The following is a 20,241-nucleotide window of genomic DNA, read 5'->3' on the forward strand; positions in this document are numbered from 1 at the left end:
CAGTGGGGCCATCAGTGCTTCAGGGGAGCCGCAACCTTTCATGGGCCCTCTATTCAACCATAGGCCAATACACATTAGTGCGATATGGGAGATTCAGGGGACTCTTTTCACATCCTGCAGGAGTACATCGTTTTCTATTACTCCACTGTGTAGTCTAAGCATGGAGGGATATCAGGCACATATTGAAAATATGTAGCTCACATCATTGTTTAGGTCGAGGTAATATCCGGTCTGCCGAAGGGAGAACCGGAAGTACAGAGATTTAATGTTTCTTAGTGTGGACTATTTGTCCCGCCTCTGTTTTTGCCTCTCTCCCATTGGCTGGCTTCCTAAACGGAGGCCAGCCATTGGAGGAGAGAGCTGTCCCTCCAAATAGGCTCCGTCCTTTTCGGATTTGGAGGTGTGTTCGGTGTTCTTCTTTCCACTTTTAGGCCACGCCCATTCTGAGAACACCGACTACGCCCCCAATCCGAAAAATTTGGAACGTTCTGCAGCCGCCATTTCTTTCCCCCCGCAGTGAAGGTGAGCCTTGAGCCTCTGCCCCCGTTTGTGCCGTTTTTAGTGCTCCTGCACCTCTGTTTGTGCCGTTGTTCTAGCTTTCCATTATTTATTTAATTCACCGGGAGCCGGCCGTCTCTCCAGCAGTGGGCTTTCCGCGAGAGGGCCTCGCTGGAGGTAGTCATGCAGTGAGCGGCAGAGGCAGGGGGCTCCTTCGCCTCCGAGCATCTCATGGTGGCTTTACCCCCACACAGGGCAGGACTCCTTTTACCCTCTCTTCTTGCCTCATTTTAACCCTCCCACCCGCAAGCCTGATCCCGGCGCCGCCGCCGACGCAGCCATGATCTTCGACAAGCTGAGTTCGTGCTGACACTGGACTGCAGCGGCGGAGACACCGTGACAGGCCGGGTGAATGTCGAGGTCAGGACAGGTCACGGTAACAACAACACACGGTAAGTGAAAGTGACCCGCCACCACCCACAACAACCTCCTAATTATATTTATAGGGGCTGTTGTGTTTTTAATTTTGCCACTGCAGTGCTGCAGCCTGCGATCATTATTTACTTAAGTGTGTTACTGTTAACCTTAGTAGTACTCTACTGACGGCACAACACCTGGGGGCCGGACCGCTGCCGGCAGGGGCTGACTTTGATTCGATCCATAGAGCCCGAGGCGGCGAGGCCTTGCTGTGGTGGCGTACGTTGTTGTTGATTGGCTCTTGGCTTTTGGTTTCGTTTGTGTCACTGGCTCTCTGGCAGCAGACAGTTTGAGGCCCTGTGCGCCCTTGTGTGCAGTGCATAGTGCACGCCCCCACAGGGAGGTCTGGTCAAACTCGCTCCATAGGTAGGTGGGGGTGGGGGTGGTGGCGCTTAGTTTACTAGTGAATGTTACACATGCGCAGGTTTAGGTTTATTTTTATTTTAGTTTAATGCATTTTTATATAGCGCTGACTTTACCCGAAGTTGTCCGGGCGCTGTACAATTGAAGGAGTCGTCGTACGTGCAGACAGCAGGCGGGAGCCAGGCACAAGCCGAAACACACATTCCCTGTCTCCCGGTGCTGCCCTCAGATTAAATGCATGCCCAAAACTGTATGGGCAATTAATGGCTATGACAGCCAGAAGAGCGCCCTGAAGAGCAGCATCTGGCATGTAAAGGCTGTGGGGCTGGGGCAGAGTCAGTCGCGTGTGAGGCCCTTGCCTCTGAAATGGTGGCAGCAGTAACAGGGGTGACTTTGATTTGATCCATAGAGCCCGAGGCGGCGTGGCCGTGCCCTAGTGGCGTGCGTTGTTGGTTGGTACTTGGCTTCGTTTGTGGCACTGGCAGCTGACAATTTAAGGCCCTGTCCGCCTATGTGTGCAGTGCAGAGTGCACGCCCTCACAGGGAGGTCTTGTGGCACTCGCTCCATAGGTAGGTGGGGTGGTGGCACTTAGTTTACTAGTGTATGTGTTACACGAGCGCAGGTTCAGGTTGGAGTCGTCGTACATGCAGCAGCAGGAGGGGCCGAGGCACAAGCGGAAACGTGCATTCCCTGGCTCCCGGTGCTGCCCTCAGACTAAATGCATGCCTAAAACAGTATAGGCAATCAATGGCCATGATAGGAAGAATAGCGCCCTGAAGAGCAGCATCTGGCATGTAAGGGCTGTGGGGCGGGGGCAGAGTCAGTCGCGTGTGAGGCCCTCGCCTCTGAAATGGTGGCATCAGTAACACTGAAGGGCTTAAACACTGGGGTGTTTCCAGGAGACCAAAGGACTAACCCTGGGTTGGTAATGACTGATGGGCTCCTCTGGGGCAGGCAAGGTCAGTTACCTCTCAGACAAGTGCTTGTGAAAGGGGCAGGGGGTTGTTGTTCATGCCAGGCATGCCTGCCCCCTGGCTCCCCTGAGCGCAGAACCCACTTCACTTGTCGTCAAATGCTTTCCTGACAGCAGATCCCGAAAATCCAGGGGAAAATAAATTATACCTGATGGGCAAAGCAATTGTTTAAATCAATAAAAACGGAAATCAGGGAGGCTTATCTATAACGCAACAGGCGCGCCAGTATTTGCCCTGACAGGTCCAGTTTTTGGACGTATGTCCCAGTGTTCTGCACCTTTCTCCTAAGTAAACACATGTCCCGGTTTTGCACTTGAAATGCTGCAAATAAACCAGACACTCTTTTGTTCATTAGTCTTGTAGCGCCTTCGAAAAGTAAGCATCTCTTTTCCTGAAACAAGCACTCCATTCTGCCAACGTCATTCCGAAAGAAGGGTTTACCGTTTGCTACCACATGTAAGTAACATGTCACATGCCACACCGCATGCCTGAGTTTTGTGGCATGTACCATTTTAAAAGCGCCCTGTAGTGACCTGCAAATCGAGTGTGACTAAAAAATAAAACCGCACTAAAACTTACCTGTCATGGCATAGTCACGGCCATGTTTTTATGTTGTAAATCGGCTTTTACCATGGATCAGAACATTTGCATTTAATGTCCTTTGTGAGTGCCTGTGTAATAAGTCTCACAACTTTTATATTCATCAATCGTCATTTTTATGCACAACCGTCTCTGCTTCTGTGTTATTGTAGAAAAAGGCCTGATTATACAAGCTGCATACATAGTACTGGGGTACACCACTCTCTTCCCCCACACCACTCTCTTCCCCCACACCACTCTCTTCCCCCACACCACTCTCTTCCCCCACACCACTCTCTTCCCCCACACCTCTCACTACGTTACTCTCTCTCTCCCTAACTCTCTCACTAACACTCTCACTACATCTCTATCTCTCACTACCTCACTATCTCTCACTACCTCACTATCTCTCACTATACTACACTCTCTCACTAACTCTCTAACTCACTACTCAACTCTCTCTTTCTCACAGCAACACAATATCACTACAACAGTAACTATCTATCACTCTAACACACTACTCAAAATTCACTCTCTCTATCTCACTACCTCTCTATCACTACATCACTCTTATCTATTTCGATCTCACTCTCACTACCTCACTATATCACCACACACTCTCAAAAAATAACTACATCACTCTCTCACTATCTCACAACTTCACTCTTTCTTTCTAAATTACTAATTCACTCTATCTCACTACCCCACTCTCAAATACACTAAGTCACTTACACTCTCTCTTTCACTACCTCACTATCTCACTACATCACTCTGTTTCTATCTTAATACCTCACAACATCACTAACACTCACTACTTCACTCTCTCTTTCAATACATCAATCTTTCTCTATCTCACTACCTCACAACATCACTCTCCATCACTACCTCACTCTCTATCTACCTCACTCTCTCACTACATCACTCACTCTCTATTTCAATACCTCTCTATCTCGCTACCTCACTCTCTCTCTGCTAATGCAATATGTCTAATGCAATATGTAACACATATGCAAACACTTAAGCTATTGACAATAGAAATGACAATAACATTTACTTAGGGATAAAAAAATAAAAAAAAAAATAATAAGCAATGCCAATAGCTCTACCTATAATATTGCCGAGACCATTGCATTGTAAATGCTTGTTTTTTCTTCAAAATTAGGAGCAACCTGACCTCCACCTTTTTAACAGTAACATCTTAACCCTCACTATAGCGCGTGCTTGGCCAACTACAGTGATGTTTTGGGAAGACATTTGTGTGTGGCTTCACATGGGAGCTGTTGTCAGTCTGCCGACCACTGCATCACCTTTGTAGAATAGTAATCTCTATTACTTTTCTCCACAAAAATAAAACACAACATGCAGCCTTAGAAAGAACAATGTATGTGGTTTTCTCAAAAGATACCCTCGGCAGGGAAATTTGCATGAAGGTAGGAGGTGGAAATAAAAAAAGAAACATTATTTTCGTCACAACTGAATGTAATGAGCATTTTGTGCGCGTGTTTTTGCACAGGAAGATCCAAGTCGCCCTTTTCTCACATCCAGTCCGACCAACGGAGAGGAGTCTGTCAGAGAAGGCTGGGTTGCTCAGGACCCCTACGACCCACATTATGGAGACACCCATTTTTACAACTACCTCAGTGACTGCTGGGACTGGAAAACCTTCCCGAAAACTCGTTTTGCCTCGGAATATGGGTTTCAGTCTTGGCCGTCCTTCAGCACTTTGGAAAAGGTACAGAAAATGTCCTCCCTCGTGCTACAATATCTGCTGTGATACTTGCTAAAGCTACAACATGTCCTCATGGTATAATATTTGACCTGCATTTAATACCTTCCTTTTTTTGGTTTCATTTGAGCAATGGTGTGCTAGTTTTTTGTGCCAATAATTGGTAGATAAAAAATGTTGAATTAATCTCAAGTGCTAAAGGATCGAAATTCTGTATGTTTTCTGGGGCACAAGATGTGCATCAGAGTGCTTGATTCTGAGCGGTTCTTGGTGTCTAGCCAAAGTGGTACTAAAGTTCCCATGACGAGGCTATGACACTAAACTTTTGTTGACACCTGATTCTGATGTTGAAGCATAGACTTTTTTATTTTTAACCCCGGATCCTCACCGTGGGGATTGCCTACTGACCCTGCATGGGAAATCTGTGCAGTAGGTCATAAGTGAAAACTTCCCTTCCCCCTAGGTATATGTCGCACGTGTGTATGAGTGCTTGCTCTACGTGTGAAGTCGAGGTTCCCCCTATTTGTTTGAAGCCCTTAAAGTTGTAGGGTGGTCCATAAGGTTCGTGAAAGTTAGAGATACCCATCTCCCTTTTATGGCATGTCCTTCTAGAAGCCGCCTCTTTAGATCTCATCATGTGTCTGGATTTCATTACCCATCCTCAGGAAGGGCATTTTCTCCTGTGTCTTAAGCCGCGAATCAGTGCCAGTGGGTAAAGGTGTGATCTGAGAAAGTCCTTGGACCTGCACTACTCAAAAGATAAGGGCCTGATGTAGATCTGGGTGGACGGGGTTACTCTGTCATAACGTTGAGGGATATCTTACCTGGGCTGTTCCCGACAGCTCACACTCCCACCACGATGACTGCACGTTGCAAAGAACACACTATACCCAATGCATACCTTTCATGCTCTTACATTACAAGCACCCTAACGCAAGCACCACTAAGGCTCATATGACTTTATAGGGACTGGAAGCAAAGATGTGCAACAGTGTATGGCCGACTGCTACAGTCAACATCCGGTTGCTTTGTTGTAGCTTTGGTGAGGGCTGTGCAGGGTGGGCCTGAAGAATGTTCAAAGAAGATTCTATTGGTGAATTCAATACAGCACAGGGTGTAATAGTGTATTGGCTAGAGTAGTCCTGGTTCTATCCATATGCCCGCAATGTTGTATTCTTTCAGGATGAATGGGTCTTTGGGGCGGATATGATGGTAAATCGTTCATGGGATCTTCCTGCCTGAATATTTTGGGGCAAAGAAGAGTATGGAATAGAGGACTGTTGACCCTCACCAGTAGGTCTTTTCTCATATTGATAGTAAGTCCCCTAAGGACAAATACCACAGTAGTGTAGAGACTACAGTTTCCATTTTCCATTTATGAAATTACATGAAGAAGCATTTGTAGAGCGCATGCATACTCCAGGGAGTGTCCCGCCGCTAGAGAGTAAGGCAACGTGCAGACTAATGATGATCATTCTAAGCCACTTGCTGGAAAAGCCAGGTTTTTATTTATATTGGCTAGTTCTGATTTTTCTTTTTTTTACCAACAGCTGGGTGCTGTCTAGCTTATTCTGTGAGTGGAGCTATGCTCACCTTACCAATGGTGTTAGGCTATTAGAATATTATTAGTTTTTTTCAAGCGTTTTATTAGAGCTTAGACTTAGGTCCAATAATCAATAAATAATAATAAGCAAAAGGCAGGATTTCTCACTGTTCTTTCTCTCCACCCCTTCTAACCTGCCTAACCACTTTTAACAGTGCATTTGTTGTGATTTGCAAATGGCCAGATTTGAAAGTTGGATGTTTGCTGCCGGAGAACCTCTCTTCTGTTTGAAGCAAATGTTCTGCTTTCATGAGTTCTCAGAAGATCCCACAAGTATTTCTGGAAGTGTTCAAGGGTTGTCTATTTCTGTATTATTTGCTTGCCCACTATTTATGAATTCAGAATCTTCACCAGGAAGAACAACCTGCATGTGGGAATATAGACCTTTCCAGTTATAAAAGTTTTCTTCACAGAGGAAAAATACATTTCCTATGAAGAAACATCTTTCCGATGCCAAATAAATATTGGATTGTTCCCTCCTTACTGCCTCCTTTGAAGCGTGCTTACTCTTGTCCCCGATAGTTGTAACTTTGCTTGTGTTTCGTGCTGGGAAAATGACCCGCAAGAGTAATGTGACTATTCACAAGTTTCAGAGTTTCTGGATATTACTTTTACCCTTACAGCCACTAAGAATTGCTCAGAATCCAGCAAATTTGGGAATACAGTATTTCCACCATGAATAATGTTCACACTCCGCGGATGCACTTTGCTTACATAAAATTCTATGAATCAAGATTGAGACTTTCTATGTGCACATTAAACATTTTACACACCTTATTTCACTTAAAAGGGTGACAAATGGATTTGTGAATTAGCTACTATACTATTAAATACCCACACTGCATAACAAATCCACGTTCATTACTCTCCAAGAACCGCTCAGAAAGTGAGCAGTGGACTGGTGGGAAGGTGGGTGTGGGAAACTGACAAAATGGAATACCCCCTTTTCACAAACTTGCTGGCGTCTGTCACCAACTCTCATTAAGAATGAAAAACCTGCAGCCGTGCAGCCCATTACCTCACGTTGACCCGCTAATGATGTGACAGAGGTATTCAAATGATATTTTAGGGATCTAAATCTTTAACAATCTTATGCATTTGACAGAAATGCATTTGCATGCTTTATTGAGGTCTTCAACTGGGTCCAACAGGTTTCTTCTCCTGAAGACTGGACATACGTCAGCAATTTCTCCTCCCACCGACAGCACCATGCAGAGGGGAACAAGGAAATGCTTCGACAGACCGCGCTACATTTTAAGCTACCAGACGTCTCAGACCCGTCGCTGAAAACATTTGCGGACACACTCTACCTTACTCAGGTGACAATAGCACTTTCATCATCTGGTTAGTTGTTGAACGCTTTGTGAGATTATCACTTGCTGCTTTTCTATCTGACATTGGAATAACTATAACTCGAATGTGTGGGGCTACCAGTTATTTTGAGCTGGATGCCTTCTTTCATCAAACCCTAAGTTCAACAACAGGTTGTATGCATCTTTTCAAGGCATTGGGCCCAACTCACAAACATTTTGCTGGGAGGAGGTGTGATGTTTCCTGTAGCACTCCTGATTTACTCCTGTATGTCAGCAGTAAACCAGAAGTATTACAAGTGTACGTCACAAAGCATTATTTGTGAACCCGCTCACTTTGTTAACTTATGTAAGTCTCTCATATCACATTTAAATGCAATAAGAAAATAAATTACATGTCCTGCTTAAAAATGATGCTCCTTTACCCCCTAAGGCATATGCCTACATTTGAGATAACAATCCCATTTTTTTTTAATCCTCCAAGAATTCAAATCGTGTCCCTGGGACCCTGCTACTGTTGAGGCAAAATATCTACTTTTTTAAGGTTCGAATTTGTCACTCCAATTATTAGCTAGTGCTTCTCTTCCGCAGTTGCATGCTTCGACTTTGATTGCACTTTATTTTTTACTTTAATGCGATCAATATTGCAGTGCAAATGTTGTGTGTCAACTGGAAGAAGGATATATTTGAGCAAATATTGTATTTTGACTCGATGTTAATCGCCCTGAGGCATCCAAGAAAGTCTCAACAACATTTAGAAAAGCGAAGCAATTTATGACAAAAAACGATTTGTTGGAAAGGCAAATTAGCTGATGACAAAGCTGCATTGACTGATAATTTACCAATAGAACTGTAAGGGATAAGAACAAATTCATGATAAAAGTAAAATAACCTGTTAAGAAAGTGATTCAAGACCGTAATTCCCCTACATTCATGTTAAAAAAAAGATGTGAAATTTGCAATTGAAGTTCTGTCACTGTCAAATAAACAAATGCCACAATTCACTATGCCGCTAAAAGAAGATCTTCGTTGTGTTTTGGCAAAGAAAAAATCTATTAAAAGGACAACAATTGTGTAGGAAGCTCCCTCTGTATATATTCTACCAAAGTAAGGTTTAGTGTGCACAGAGACCATTGGATACCCAGAGGTATAGCGGAGGCGATCTAATGCCCTACTCTCTTTTGTGGTAGTGGGGTTGAGCCGTTAGGCTTATCAGGAGGGTAGTGTTAAGCATTTGTTGTACGCACTCAGACAAGAAATTATGTCACATACTCAGTTCAGTTCAATAAACTTTATTCGGTTAAAAACAAATAACCATAAAAGTAACAGACATAAAACAAAATACAATAATTACAATAATTACATCTCATGATTATTGGTGCAGTGAGGTAGATCAGTAGGAAGTCTAGGCTATTTCAATTAGCATTTGTTTCCTGACTTTAAAAACACTTTTTAAATAATTTAAAATCACAGTAACAGTTAAAATCGTGTCCATTTTCTGTACTTCTAGAAAAGCTGGGCGACATCTGGTTAAATTCATGTTTTTTAAAAAAGGGACAATGATTTTCCTACGTATGGCACTATAAAATTTGCAGAAGAAAAGGATATGAATATCAGTTTGTTGTGACGTACCATCACACAAACAGGTGGGCAAAATGCGGTTCCATGAGTTCATGCATGGAAAAGACACTAATCTAAAAAATATACAAAATCTAAAACGAGTTAAAAGAAAACGATCATAGTTAGTCATGGACAGGGATAAATATGGCTGTACAGTGTTAGTCTCACAGAGAGTAGGAAGGTGAGAGTGTACTGGGGATTTCAAAATTTCCACTCTCTTCCTCTTATCCACCAGGTGGTCCAGGCAGATGGTTTTTAGTGTCTTCCTGGAAATAGTATCCATTGAGGTTGGGTCCGAAAAATATGAATGTAATCCAATCTCGGTTAGAAAGTGCTTTACATAACCCAGCCATTCCATTCTGTCCACATGGTCCAAACTGAGGGTGTCAAGTAGCAGGGCCCGGTTCATAACGCATTCATTAGTAGTCCATACCCTATGCCACAGTAGGATAGGTTGAATTCTGATAATGTCCGTTATGTAAGGTTGGCCAAGTTCAGCGTGACAATTGAATGTGGCAGCACACTGTGGAACTGCTAGAACTCCCCTCAAAAATTTATTCTCTACCAGCTGGATTTGATCAACATTTGCATATCCCCACAGACCTGAGCCATACATAGCCACAGACAAGCATGTAGCTTTATATATGGTTAACATTTCTTTTATTGGCTTCCTGCCCAATTTTCTGACGAAATTCTGTAAGGCCATGATCGTTTTCATGAATAAAAGAGTTCTAGCCTTAATTGCACTTGTCCAGGAACCTGACTCATGGAATAAAATGCCCAAATAAGAAAAGGTTGGGGTGTTATCCAGTGGCACATTGTTTAAAAACATACGCTTCATCAGTTTACCTGGTTTTAGGCCACAATTCATTGTAAAAGTCTTACTACAGTTTACTAGTAGGTCCAGGTTCAACATAAATTTCTCAAAACTAACTACTAGTTTTTGCAGAGCGCAAGGAGTGCGTGCCATGAGTACTGCGTCATCCGCATACATGAGCGCAGGGATTTCCCTCCTCCCCACCCTGGGCATATCCCTACACTCTTGCAGCAGGTGACGCTCGAGCCCATTAATATAAAGAAGGAATAAAAAAGGTGCCAATACGCAACCTTGCCGCACTCCGCGACCTACACTAAATTGTCTGGAGCATTCTCCTCCCCTGCCGTAACGAACAGAAGCTGTGGCTCCACTGTAGAGTTCCCTCAAGAAACAGATAATGTTATTATCCACTCCCAAACCTTTCATTATACCCCACAATTTAGAGTGTGATACACAGTCGAACGCTGATGAAAGGTCGACAAAAGTAAAATACAAGCGTTCAGATTTTATCCTTATACATTTATGCTGCAAAAGCATTAGGTTTAAACCTTGCTCAATTGTGCCAATCCCTTTTTGAAAACCAAATTGCAAATCACTAATAATATCATTTTCCTCTGCCCAGCTTTGGAGTCTTGCCAACACAACACGTCCTAAAATTTTTACTGAGGAGTCAAGAAGGGAGATTGGTCTATAACAGGCACAACTGTTCCTATCCCCCTTCTTGTAAATCGGGACAATGACTGAGGTGAACCAGGATTCTTTCAGACCCATTGAGAGAGCTGCATTAAAAAGTTGTACCAACATAGGCCCCCAGATTTCAGTGTTAGCTTTAAATAGGTCTGCCGGAATCCCATCAGGTCCGGCAGCCTTACCGCCTTTGGTAGATCTCAAGGCTAGAAGTACTTCATCAAGTGTTACAACCAAGTTGTAACTCTGTTGTGCATCCAGGCTAGAGTTAGGACCCCCACCATGGATGTCTTCCTGTGCCTTATAAAGATTTGAAAAATGATCTACCCATTTGTCCTCGTCTATTGCAATCTCGATTCGCGCCGTATGAGTTTCATATGGGAAAGGGGTGTTAATTACTTTCCAGAATGCAGCGGAATCTTTAGATTGCGAGGCCTCACAAAGGGAATCTATTGCCTCCTTATTTAGCGCGGTTTTCCTTACTTTCAGGGCCTGAGTATATGTGTACCTGCACTCTCTTATTTCATTTTTATCCCTAGGGCATCTGTGTACTGCCTGTTTTAGATTTTTCAATGCCCTGGTGCATGCGGTATTAAACCAGCTCTTGGGTCCCTTACCTCTACGTTTTGCCTCCACCCTTAGGCTACTTTTTATGTTTATAGCTATTATTCCAAAATGCTCAATAATTTGATCATTAGTGGAGTTGTCACTTAGGCAAATCCTAAAACTATTTGAGCACACCTCCCAGAGTTCCTTAAAAAAGGTTGTGGGGATTACTTTGCTCCATTTAAGTGTGTACCCATTTTGTCTCCCAAGGACAACATCAACCGCTGTCTCAACTAGAGGCGCGGCCGTCGATGGGTCTGGGAACAAATCTGCTACCTTAAGACATTGTGGAAGGTGGTCACTTATGGGTAATTGGATGTTCGTAACCCCCAACAGTCTGTGATTAAGATTACTGGAGACAATGATAAAATCAATAGTTGTCGCTAAGCCTCTACCAACAAAAGTCGGTGCGAAGGGTGTGGGTTCTAGGGCAGATTCATTTGCAAACCCTAAATCAAACCTGAATAATAATTCATTAAGCAAGTCCCCCATCAGAGTATGATCAAAATGTGTCAAATGCATATCTCTCTCTGTCATTAGGCCACATAGGCCCTGATTCCCTTTAGTACATAATGAACAATTAAAATCCCCCACCATAAGATTATCAACTCCCTTTCAGATTATCAACTCCCTTTGTCACATACTCAAAAACTGAATCCAGAACAATTGTTTTTGCTGAAAGTTATTTTGTTGTTTTTATTTCTAGAACCAAGATTGATTTAGTAGCAGGTTAGTGAAACTTTTCATACAATGTTTCTTTTAGAGTGAGCACTAATTTGGCAGTAACATTCAGATCACTTTTGTAGTTGAGAAAACAGTTGAGAAAAGCACTTGAGATTACTTGTAAATTACTTTTAGATTATGTCAAGATTCGTTTTCTAGTTTGGTAAGAACCGCACCAAGTTTAAGCAACGCAGTACATTGACACACAGGTTAACTCTAGTGAAGGCACTAAGGCCCACATGCATCAAGCAATTAGAGGGACAAATTTACCGAGTAGTTGAACTACTCGGTAAATTTGCAAAAAGTGTAATTAACACTGAAAACGCATTTTAAAAGCATTCATGTTACAGACACACATGTCCTTAGGACATGTGTGTGTGCAACATGATGCGAAAAATACATTTCAGGGGTGCAGGGGGGGTTCATTTGAACCCCCCTCACCACCCTTGAACTGCAATCAGGATTTGCGATTTTGAAATTGCGAATTCGCAAATCCTATTCATTCCTATGGGCCTTTTGGCCCATAGGAATGAATGGGAATTGCGAAATCGCAATTTCAAAATCGCATTTTTTATGCGATTCGGTAGAAATAGCGATTTCTACCGAATTGCATAAATATTTAAAAAATAATCATGCATAGGCTTTTGCGAATTCTAAATTGCGAATCGCTTTTTATCGCAATTTAGAAGTCGCAAAAGCCGAGATTGATGCATGTGGGCCCAAGTAACTTTGTAGCAGTACTAGACAGTTCAACACAAAAGTAACTCAGGGCGTAGTTGGCGTAGCGGTACTACGCGGAGGTCCACGGAGTTGGGAACAAACTCTGTGGAACTCCGCTCTGCCTTCACCCGCCCCCACCCCCCCATTAACAATTAATTTGACTTTAATGAAAAGTAAAATAAAAATCACATACCTGTAATGCAGTGTCCCCGGGCTGCCCTCTTCCTCGCCGTCTATGGGTAATCCTTGAGAAAACTGCGCGCGTGCCCATTTATTGTGAGTAATGTGCATGCGGGTGATCAGAGTTCATTAGGAAGGTCCCCGGGATTCTCAGAGGTTGCTGGTTGCAGACACTCCAGGTTTAGCTTGCAGGGGTTTAGAGCAGCAGACACGCTGGTAGGGCTGGGGCCAAAGCAGTTCTCGTTGTCCTCCTCTTCGGCAGCACTGATCTTTGGTCCTCCTTCTTCTTGTCACGTCAAATCTGAAGAGGCAAGGATCTGAGTGCCCCTAAATACTAGATTTGGGGGCATTACAGGGGTGTGCAGCTTGGGACCAATGGGTCCCTTCCCTGGGCTGTCTACACCTCCTAGTATGCCACCTTTCAGTGGGAGAGGGGCATATGCCAATTTCTGATTGGAAAGGTCCCTCCATCTCCAAGATGGGTGGTACTGCGAGATGGCCTTCACTTTGCCTCCCCCACCTGAGGGGTGGGGTTGGCAAAGGTGGGCACACTTCCTTTCCTGGCTAAGTTTTCCCGCTGGTTCTTGAGCCCAAACTGGAGGTCAGAACCAGCGGAAGTCAGTTACTGATAGCAGCAAAAGGCTGGGGGTGGCTAACAAAGGCGACAGGCCTTTGAAGCTCCCTCTTCGAGGACCCTGCCCATCCTGGGGAGGAGGAATGACACCTCTGCCCCGGATGTGCTTTGTTTCCAGATACAGAGAAAGGAGGGCTCTCTAACCAGGGCACCAGTAACATTTCTGGTGGTAGCAGATGGCTGGGAGACACCACACCAGAGTTGGTAATTTTTGACGGGGCATCTCTAAGATGCCCTATGTGTGCATTTTTCATTAAATCCAACACTGGCCTTATTGTGGGTTTAATGTGCTGGAAAGTGTTTGATACCAATCTTCCCAGACTTCAGTAAAGCCATCATGGAGCTGTGGAGTTGGTGTTGACAAGCTCCCAGCCCAAGCCTTAAAAATGCCTTAACTGCACTTACAATGTCTGTGAATGGCAGACACTGTAGGGGCATATCGTTCAAGAAGCTGTGCCCTCACCTGGGTATGGTGCACCTGCCTTTAGGGCTGCAAGGCCTTATAGAGGGGTGAATTAACCATGCCACAGGCAGTGTTGGTGGGCATGGAACACAGGGATGATTGTCATGTCGACTCTGTAGCTTGGTCTGCACAAAAACACCCTATCTGCAATGTTAAGGTGAGAGGGTTTCAGAGGGTGGCATAATACATGCTGCAGACCACAGAGGCCCTCTCTGGTTACAAGGCCCTTGGTATATGGCAAAAATATAGGGGGTAATAATTTAAAAAGGGGCACTTTCCTACAAATTGGAAATGTTGTTGTTTTACATTTCTATGAATCACAACACCAAGAACCAACAATCCACTATGGAAACGATCGCAGATGATCTGACTTTTTATGTCCGTCTCTGAGAATCTTAATATGTTGTAAAGATTTTGATTTCTCATTGCCATGTGTGCTTTTCAGCTTTGCATTTATGCTGAATATCAACACCGTAAGCGGTTTCTTTTATGTATCTACCTGCCTTTACAGGTGGTGCAGGCTCAGTGTATTAAATCAGAGACTGAGTTTTATCGCCGCAGTCGGAGTGAGATTGTGGATGGAGTGGGGCATACCATGGGAGCGCTTTATTGGCAGCTTAATGATATCTGGCAGGCACCATCCTGGTCCTCAATAGGTAAGTTTCAAGAGCATTCTTCTGTATTTGTAGGTAAGGCCTTAACCAAGACCTTTGGATTTTATTGAAATGATATGTATAACATAATTACTTATAGGGGCTTTCAGAAAGCCCTGTTCATCCACTTGTCGTTTATTGTGAAATTCACAATTTTCTTCCCCCCACTAGAGCTCACAGAATGAGGCAGAGGGTCAGCCCCTTTCAGCCATTGGCTAACTTCACTGTGAGTGACCCTTTCACTAGGAACCTATTCACACACAAAGTAGGTTCCTTAAGTGCCAGGGGCCACTATGGCAAAGTGTCGTTTTGGATACCAGAAAATATTTTTGCTTTTAGCCAAAGTTTTTTTGTAACTTGATGAAGGTCTTGCAGCTTCCCCAACAATATAGTTTTGCAAAAACTATGACAAAACAAGCATTGACAAAACCAAACCACTGTTTTCACATTGTAAATTAATATTGGCCAGATGGTTTTCAGGACTTCTAAGGAGACACTATTCTACAAAGGATTTTATCAAAACAGGAAAGAGTTAGGGCTTGAAGAATCAACAATGATACTTTAAAATAATGTATGCAATTCGTCTACAGCTGCTGCATCTGTTATGAAGAGTAACCAGTACAACAAGCATTGGCAAAGTCAATAGGTCTCACCTACGGGACCTATTGGCTTTGCTAATGGTTTAAGCAATGCTGTACAGCATGGAAAATAGTTGGAACACCGCAGTCTCAAGCACGGGTGTTCTGACTACGCAAGCTCAACCACCCTTGCCTTAACGACGCATATGCCTCAACCAAGCATATGTGTGGTGAAGGCAGTGCGCAGTCCAGCTGCTGGCTGCTGTTGCTGTGGTGAAGGTGGAAGCAGGAAAACGCCAGGAAGAGATCCAGTGAGGTAAGTGGGGCTGGGGAGCTCAGAGGGTCGGGGTAGTTTTAGGGAAAGCGCGGGGTGCTTTCAGATAGTGTATGTAAAGGGGCAGGGTTTCAGTGCTTAGGGCAGTGGGAGGGAAATGGGTAGTCAGGATAGTTTTTAGAGCTGGAGGGTCAGGGTCAGTCTCAGGGTAGTGGGAGGGAAATGGGTAGTCAGGTTAGTTTTTAGGGCTGGGTGGGGTCGGGGTAGGTTTCAGGGCAGTGGAAGGGGTTGGAGTAGTTTTAGGGACATAGAGTATGTAAAGGTGCAGAGTTTTATATCTAAAGAGGCATGGTTTTAGGGCAGGGGAGGGGAATTGGTGGTCTGGGTAGTTTTTAGGCATGGGGGTTCGGGTGAGTCCCAGGGCAGTGGAAGGGGTTAATGCAGTTTAAGGGACAGCGCGATGGGTGGGGGGTCAGGGTAGTGTAAGTAAAGGAGTAGGGTTTTAGGCCTTACAGCAGGGAAGGGCCAAAGGGTAGACAGGGTGGTTTTAGGGACGGTGGTGGGGTCGGGGTAGTGTTTGTAAAGGGGCAAGGATTTAGGGACAGCACAGGAGCAGTGGGGTGGTCGGTGGGGGGTGAGGGTGGGTTTGGGTTATTGGCGACCTTAGCCCCACATACCCCTTTACCATTCATGCCTATAGCACAAAATTGCGTGATAAAGGCATGCGTGGTAAAGGAATGTGTGGTTAAGATGCATTTGTGGTCTGGGCTGTGTGGTAGAGGCATGCATAGTTTAACCATGCATGCCTCTGTCATACAACCGTACAGCATCTCCAAAACTGTGAAGCGACTGGCTACGTCATTTTGTAAATGCACTTGCTTACAAAATGATGCAGTGCTTTTTTTTCCATTTTATTTACTGATGTGAGTTGGATCAGTATGTAAAAAACATTAGTGCAAATTGTTTTCTGTATTTTATTTTTAAGAGGGTGAGGAGAAGCAACATGAAGGGTGAGGGTGGGGGAAGCAACATGGACAGCATGGGGCATAAGTAACAGGGAGGGCATAGGGTGTAATCAACACGGAGGGTCCTTTGGGGGAAGCCTCACAGAAGCCAAGGAAGAACAAAGTGGAGCTCGGAGTAAGAAGCCCACAGGCAAGAAAAACAATGTAAGGGAGAGAAGAAACAGACAAGGTGAGTGCAACATGTAGGGGACGGGGGAGAAATACCGTGTCAGAATTGGCAATCACAAACACGGTGGAGGAGGGAAGAGAAGTATATGAGGGAGACCACTGGAAAACACATGCACTCTAATGGAGTGCTTAACTAACAAGCATTGACTAAGGCAATATGTTGCACCTTTGGGACCTTTTGGCTTTTCCAATGGTTCTTAGAAATGGTGTGCAGCAGGGTTCTCCAAAGTCAGACCTACGGGGCTGTATCCATGCCAGATTTTTAGGATCACTACTTTTATCCAAATGGGATATGCTAAAAATCTGGCGTGGATTCGGCCCTCCAGGACTGATTTTGGAGAAACCTGCTGTCCATCATCCTAATGCTATACAGCATGGCTAAGTGTAAACAAAAAAATATGCTATAACGTGGCCACTGTGGCAGCATCATTTTGTAAGCTCGCACTACACGTGCGGGAACCTACAAAATTACATGGGCACTTTTTTATTGTTATTTACGGAACTGCGTTGGATCAGTAAATGAAAAAAATATAGCATGAAAGTGGAAGTGGGAAGCAGCAGGAAGGGCGTGGGTTGGGAGAAGCAACACGAAGGACTTGGGGGCTGGAAAGCAGCACTGAGGGTGGGGAGAAAAGTACACGAGAGAGAGCAGTGTGGAGCGTAGGGTGAAGGGAAGCACATGGGTTGGAGAGACAAACATGGAGCTGTGATGGAGAAGCACATGGTTGTGAAAGCAACACAGGGGAAATCAGAAGGGCAAGCATAATATGGAGGAGGGCCTCGGAGAAGCACATGGGCAGGAGAGAGAAACAGAGTGTGTTGGAGGGGGAGGAGAATTACACAAGGGAGACACCTGGAAAACACATGCAATCTCATGGATTACTTGACCAAACAGAAAAAAGTAGTCCCCAAAAAAGTAAGCAGAGGGAGTACACAAGTAAGGAGGCCATACTCCGGGGGAGGATAAACTCAAGAGAAACTAAACTCACGGTAAGCTGACCATAGGTCTTTTTGCAGACAGACAGCTTGCGCTGTCTGGTAGGCGAGACCTAAAAATGGTGCCTATAAAATTGTATGGCAAAAAGATTTGATTTGCTCTTTTTTGTTCAAATCTGTTTTTATTGTGAACACAGCGATAAGCCTACAACCCGTGTAGAGGCCGGCCGCGCAGTAAAGAATTGAAAGGCATAAGTAACCAGGGGAGGTTGGAGCATTAACACAGCGCCCTGCCTACAACCCCCAGGAGGGGCCGGCCGCGTGGCTTAGGGGCAGTGATGGCCGAAGGCAATCATGCGCTGATGTTGTATCGTTGTGCGGGGGAGGCGCGTATGGGAGTAAAGGCAGTAGTGTCACGTTTTCTAAAGGCCCAACGGGGCCCAAACTACCCCGTAGAGGGGCGGAAGCCAGGGCGGCAAGTAGGAAGGGAGAAAAAGTCGGAAGATGAGTGAGCAGTAGCGAGATGAAGAGTGGAGCCTGGGGAGGAGGACTGCAGTCGCCGGCTGGGGTCTAGAAGACGCAAACTGGTGAGCTGAGTGTTAGAGCGCAACAGCGCCCGCGTTGGGGGAAGCAGCTAAGGGTCTAGTCTGCTTGGGTCAGCAGGGATGAGGGCGTCCTCAAATAACTGCAGAGCGCGCAGCCGGGGGGGCATGTGGCGGGCATAGCTGATGGAGCACAGATGGCGCACAAGGGGTTCCCACACTGCCTTGAAGCGTACCCCCCTCGATTGCACTCGCGCCGTAAGCAGCTCCATAGTCAGGACCTGCCAGAGGCGCACAAACCAGGAGGCTATCGGCGGTGCCTCAGCCCGCTTCCAATACAGAGCAATGAGTTGCTTAGCAGCGCCTAGCATGTGAAGGGTGAGGACCCAGTCGCTGCGCGTGAGGGCCCTAAGTGCAGGGGGTCGAATGCCCAGCAGGAGCGTGCAAACCTCTTCAGGTAGGGGAAAACCCAACACCTTCTTAATGTGACTGAGGACCTCCTTCCAAAAGACAGCTAGGGTAGGGCATGCCCACCAGATGTGTACGAAGTCGCCAGTCGCAGTGCTATACCTCCAGCACAGCGGCGAGGAAGTAGGGAACATTTTGCTGAGTCTTAGGGGGGTATAGTACCATTGCGTTAGCATCTTGTATGCGTTTTCCCTCTGCGGGATGCTGCGATAGGTTTTAGGGATGTCAGTCCATAGCCGGGCCCACTGAGAAGGTGTGATATCGGCGCCGGTCGCCGACTGCCATTGCCTCTGGTAGGGATGCGCAGGCGGGGCGGTGGGATGTTGCAGGATGTTGTAGATCTGGGAGATAAGCCGTTTCAGCCCACCGAGGGAGCGCGCCAATTTCTCGAATGGTGTGTATGCCCTGGTGGCAGCCTGGTACATATCGTCTCCCATAGTCCAATGGCGCAGTTGGGCATACTGTAGGCTGGCGGTCGAGGGGAGGCCAAATTCTTCCCTGCAATCTGACCATGATTTAGGCGCCCCTCCAAGAAAGAGGTCCCCTACAACTCTGCAGTCCCCTTGTGTCCATCTCTCAAAAGCTCGGGTCCGGGCCGCAGGGGGAAAGTGCGGGTTACCTGCAATGGGGGTGTGCGGAGAGGGGAACGTGGTTAGGCCCTTGGACACTGCCACTCTGTCCCATATGTCAAGGACTGTTCTTGTTGGGACCGCCATGTACGCACTTCTGGAGCGCGCCACACGCGGTAGCCAAGGCAGGTCCCATATGGTGCGTCCCGTGACCACCCGGTCCATGTGGAACCAGTGTTTGTCGCTTTCGCGTGCCCCCCATTCTATTACGAATCGAAGGTGCGCCGCCCAGTAGTAGTGGAGGAGATTCGGGCAGGCGAGGCCACCCCTGTCTCTCGGTTCCATCAGGACTTTCTGCGAAAAACGGGGTCGCCTACCACCCCAGATGAAGGACGTGAGGTCGCGTTGGAGACTCCTAATGCAGTGGAGCGGGATCGGGGTGGGTAGGCACTGAAAAACATATAGTATACAGGGGAGGATCGACATCTTGACCGCGTTGAGCCGCCCTAGCCAGGAAATCATCAAGGGCTTCCATTTCCGCAGGTCCGCCAGGACTTCCTTGCGGCAAGATGCCCAGTTCCGCGTGGACCACGAATCCAGGTGGGGCGTTAGGTCCAGACCCAGGTATTTAATGTGGCCCTCCGCCCAGCGGTAGGGCGTAACCCCTTTCAGGAAGGTGACCTCTTCTTCGGGGACGGTGAGGTTAAGCACCCAAGATTTGGTGTGATTAATCTTTAGGCCAGACGCTTGTTCAAACAGTGAGAGGGCTCCGTGCACCGCTGGGAGGGAGTCCCGAGGGCGCGTAAGAGTAAGAATCAGGTCATCTGCAAACAGCGCTACTTTGTTGGTGCGTCCCCCGTGGGGGATTCCATGAATGTCAGGAGTACGCCTAATCAGCTCCGCCAGCGGTTCCACCGCTAGGGCGAACAGGAGCGGCGAGAGCGGGCATCCCTGCCTCGTGCCCCTGTGAATCGAGAGCGGCGATGTCAGTTGGCCGTTGACCCGAATTCTGGCTTGTGGTCCGAGATAGGGGGCCATGCACCTAGA

The 20,241-nt window shown here is 46.1% G+C and overlaps 1 protein-coding gene across 1 annotated transcript in view; it reads left to right on the top strand.

Annotated features, from left to right (window-relative positions):
• Nucleotides 1–20,241, top strand: part of MANBA (mannosidase beta) — a 399,570-nt gene that overhangs the window by 322,212 nt on the left and 57,117 nt on the right. The window contains exons 12-14 of the mRNA XM_086961579.1: nucleotides 4,406–4,624; nucleotides 7,373–7,540; nucleotides 14,493–14,637. Coding sequence (XP_086817705.1) covers nucleotides 4,406–4,624; nucleotides 7,373–7,540; nucleotides 14,493–14,637 — 532 coding nt within the window. The remainder of the gene's footprint in view (nucleotides 1–4,405; nucleotides 4,625–7,372; nucleotides 7,541–14,492; nucleotides 14,638–20,241) is intronic.

Source organism: Lissotriton vulgaris, chromosome 3_1, assembly GCF_964263255.1.
Source record: "Lissotriton vulgaris chromosome 3_1, aLisVul1.2, whole genome shotgun sequence".
Lineage (NCBI taxonomy): Eukaryota > Metazoa > Chordata > Amphibia > Caudata > Salamandridae > Lissotriton > Lissotriton vulgaris.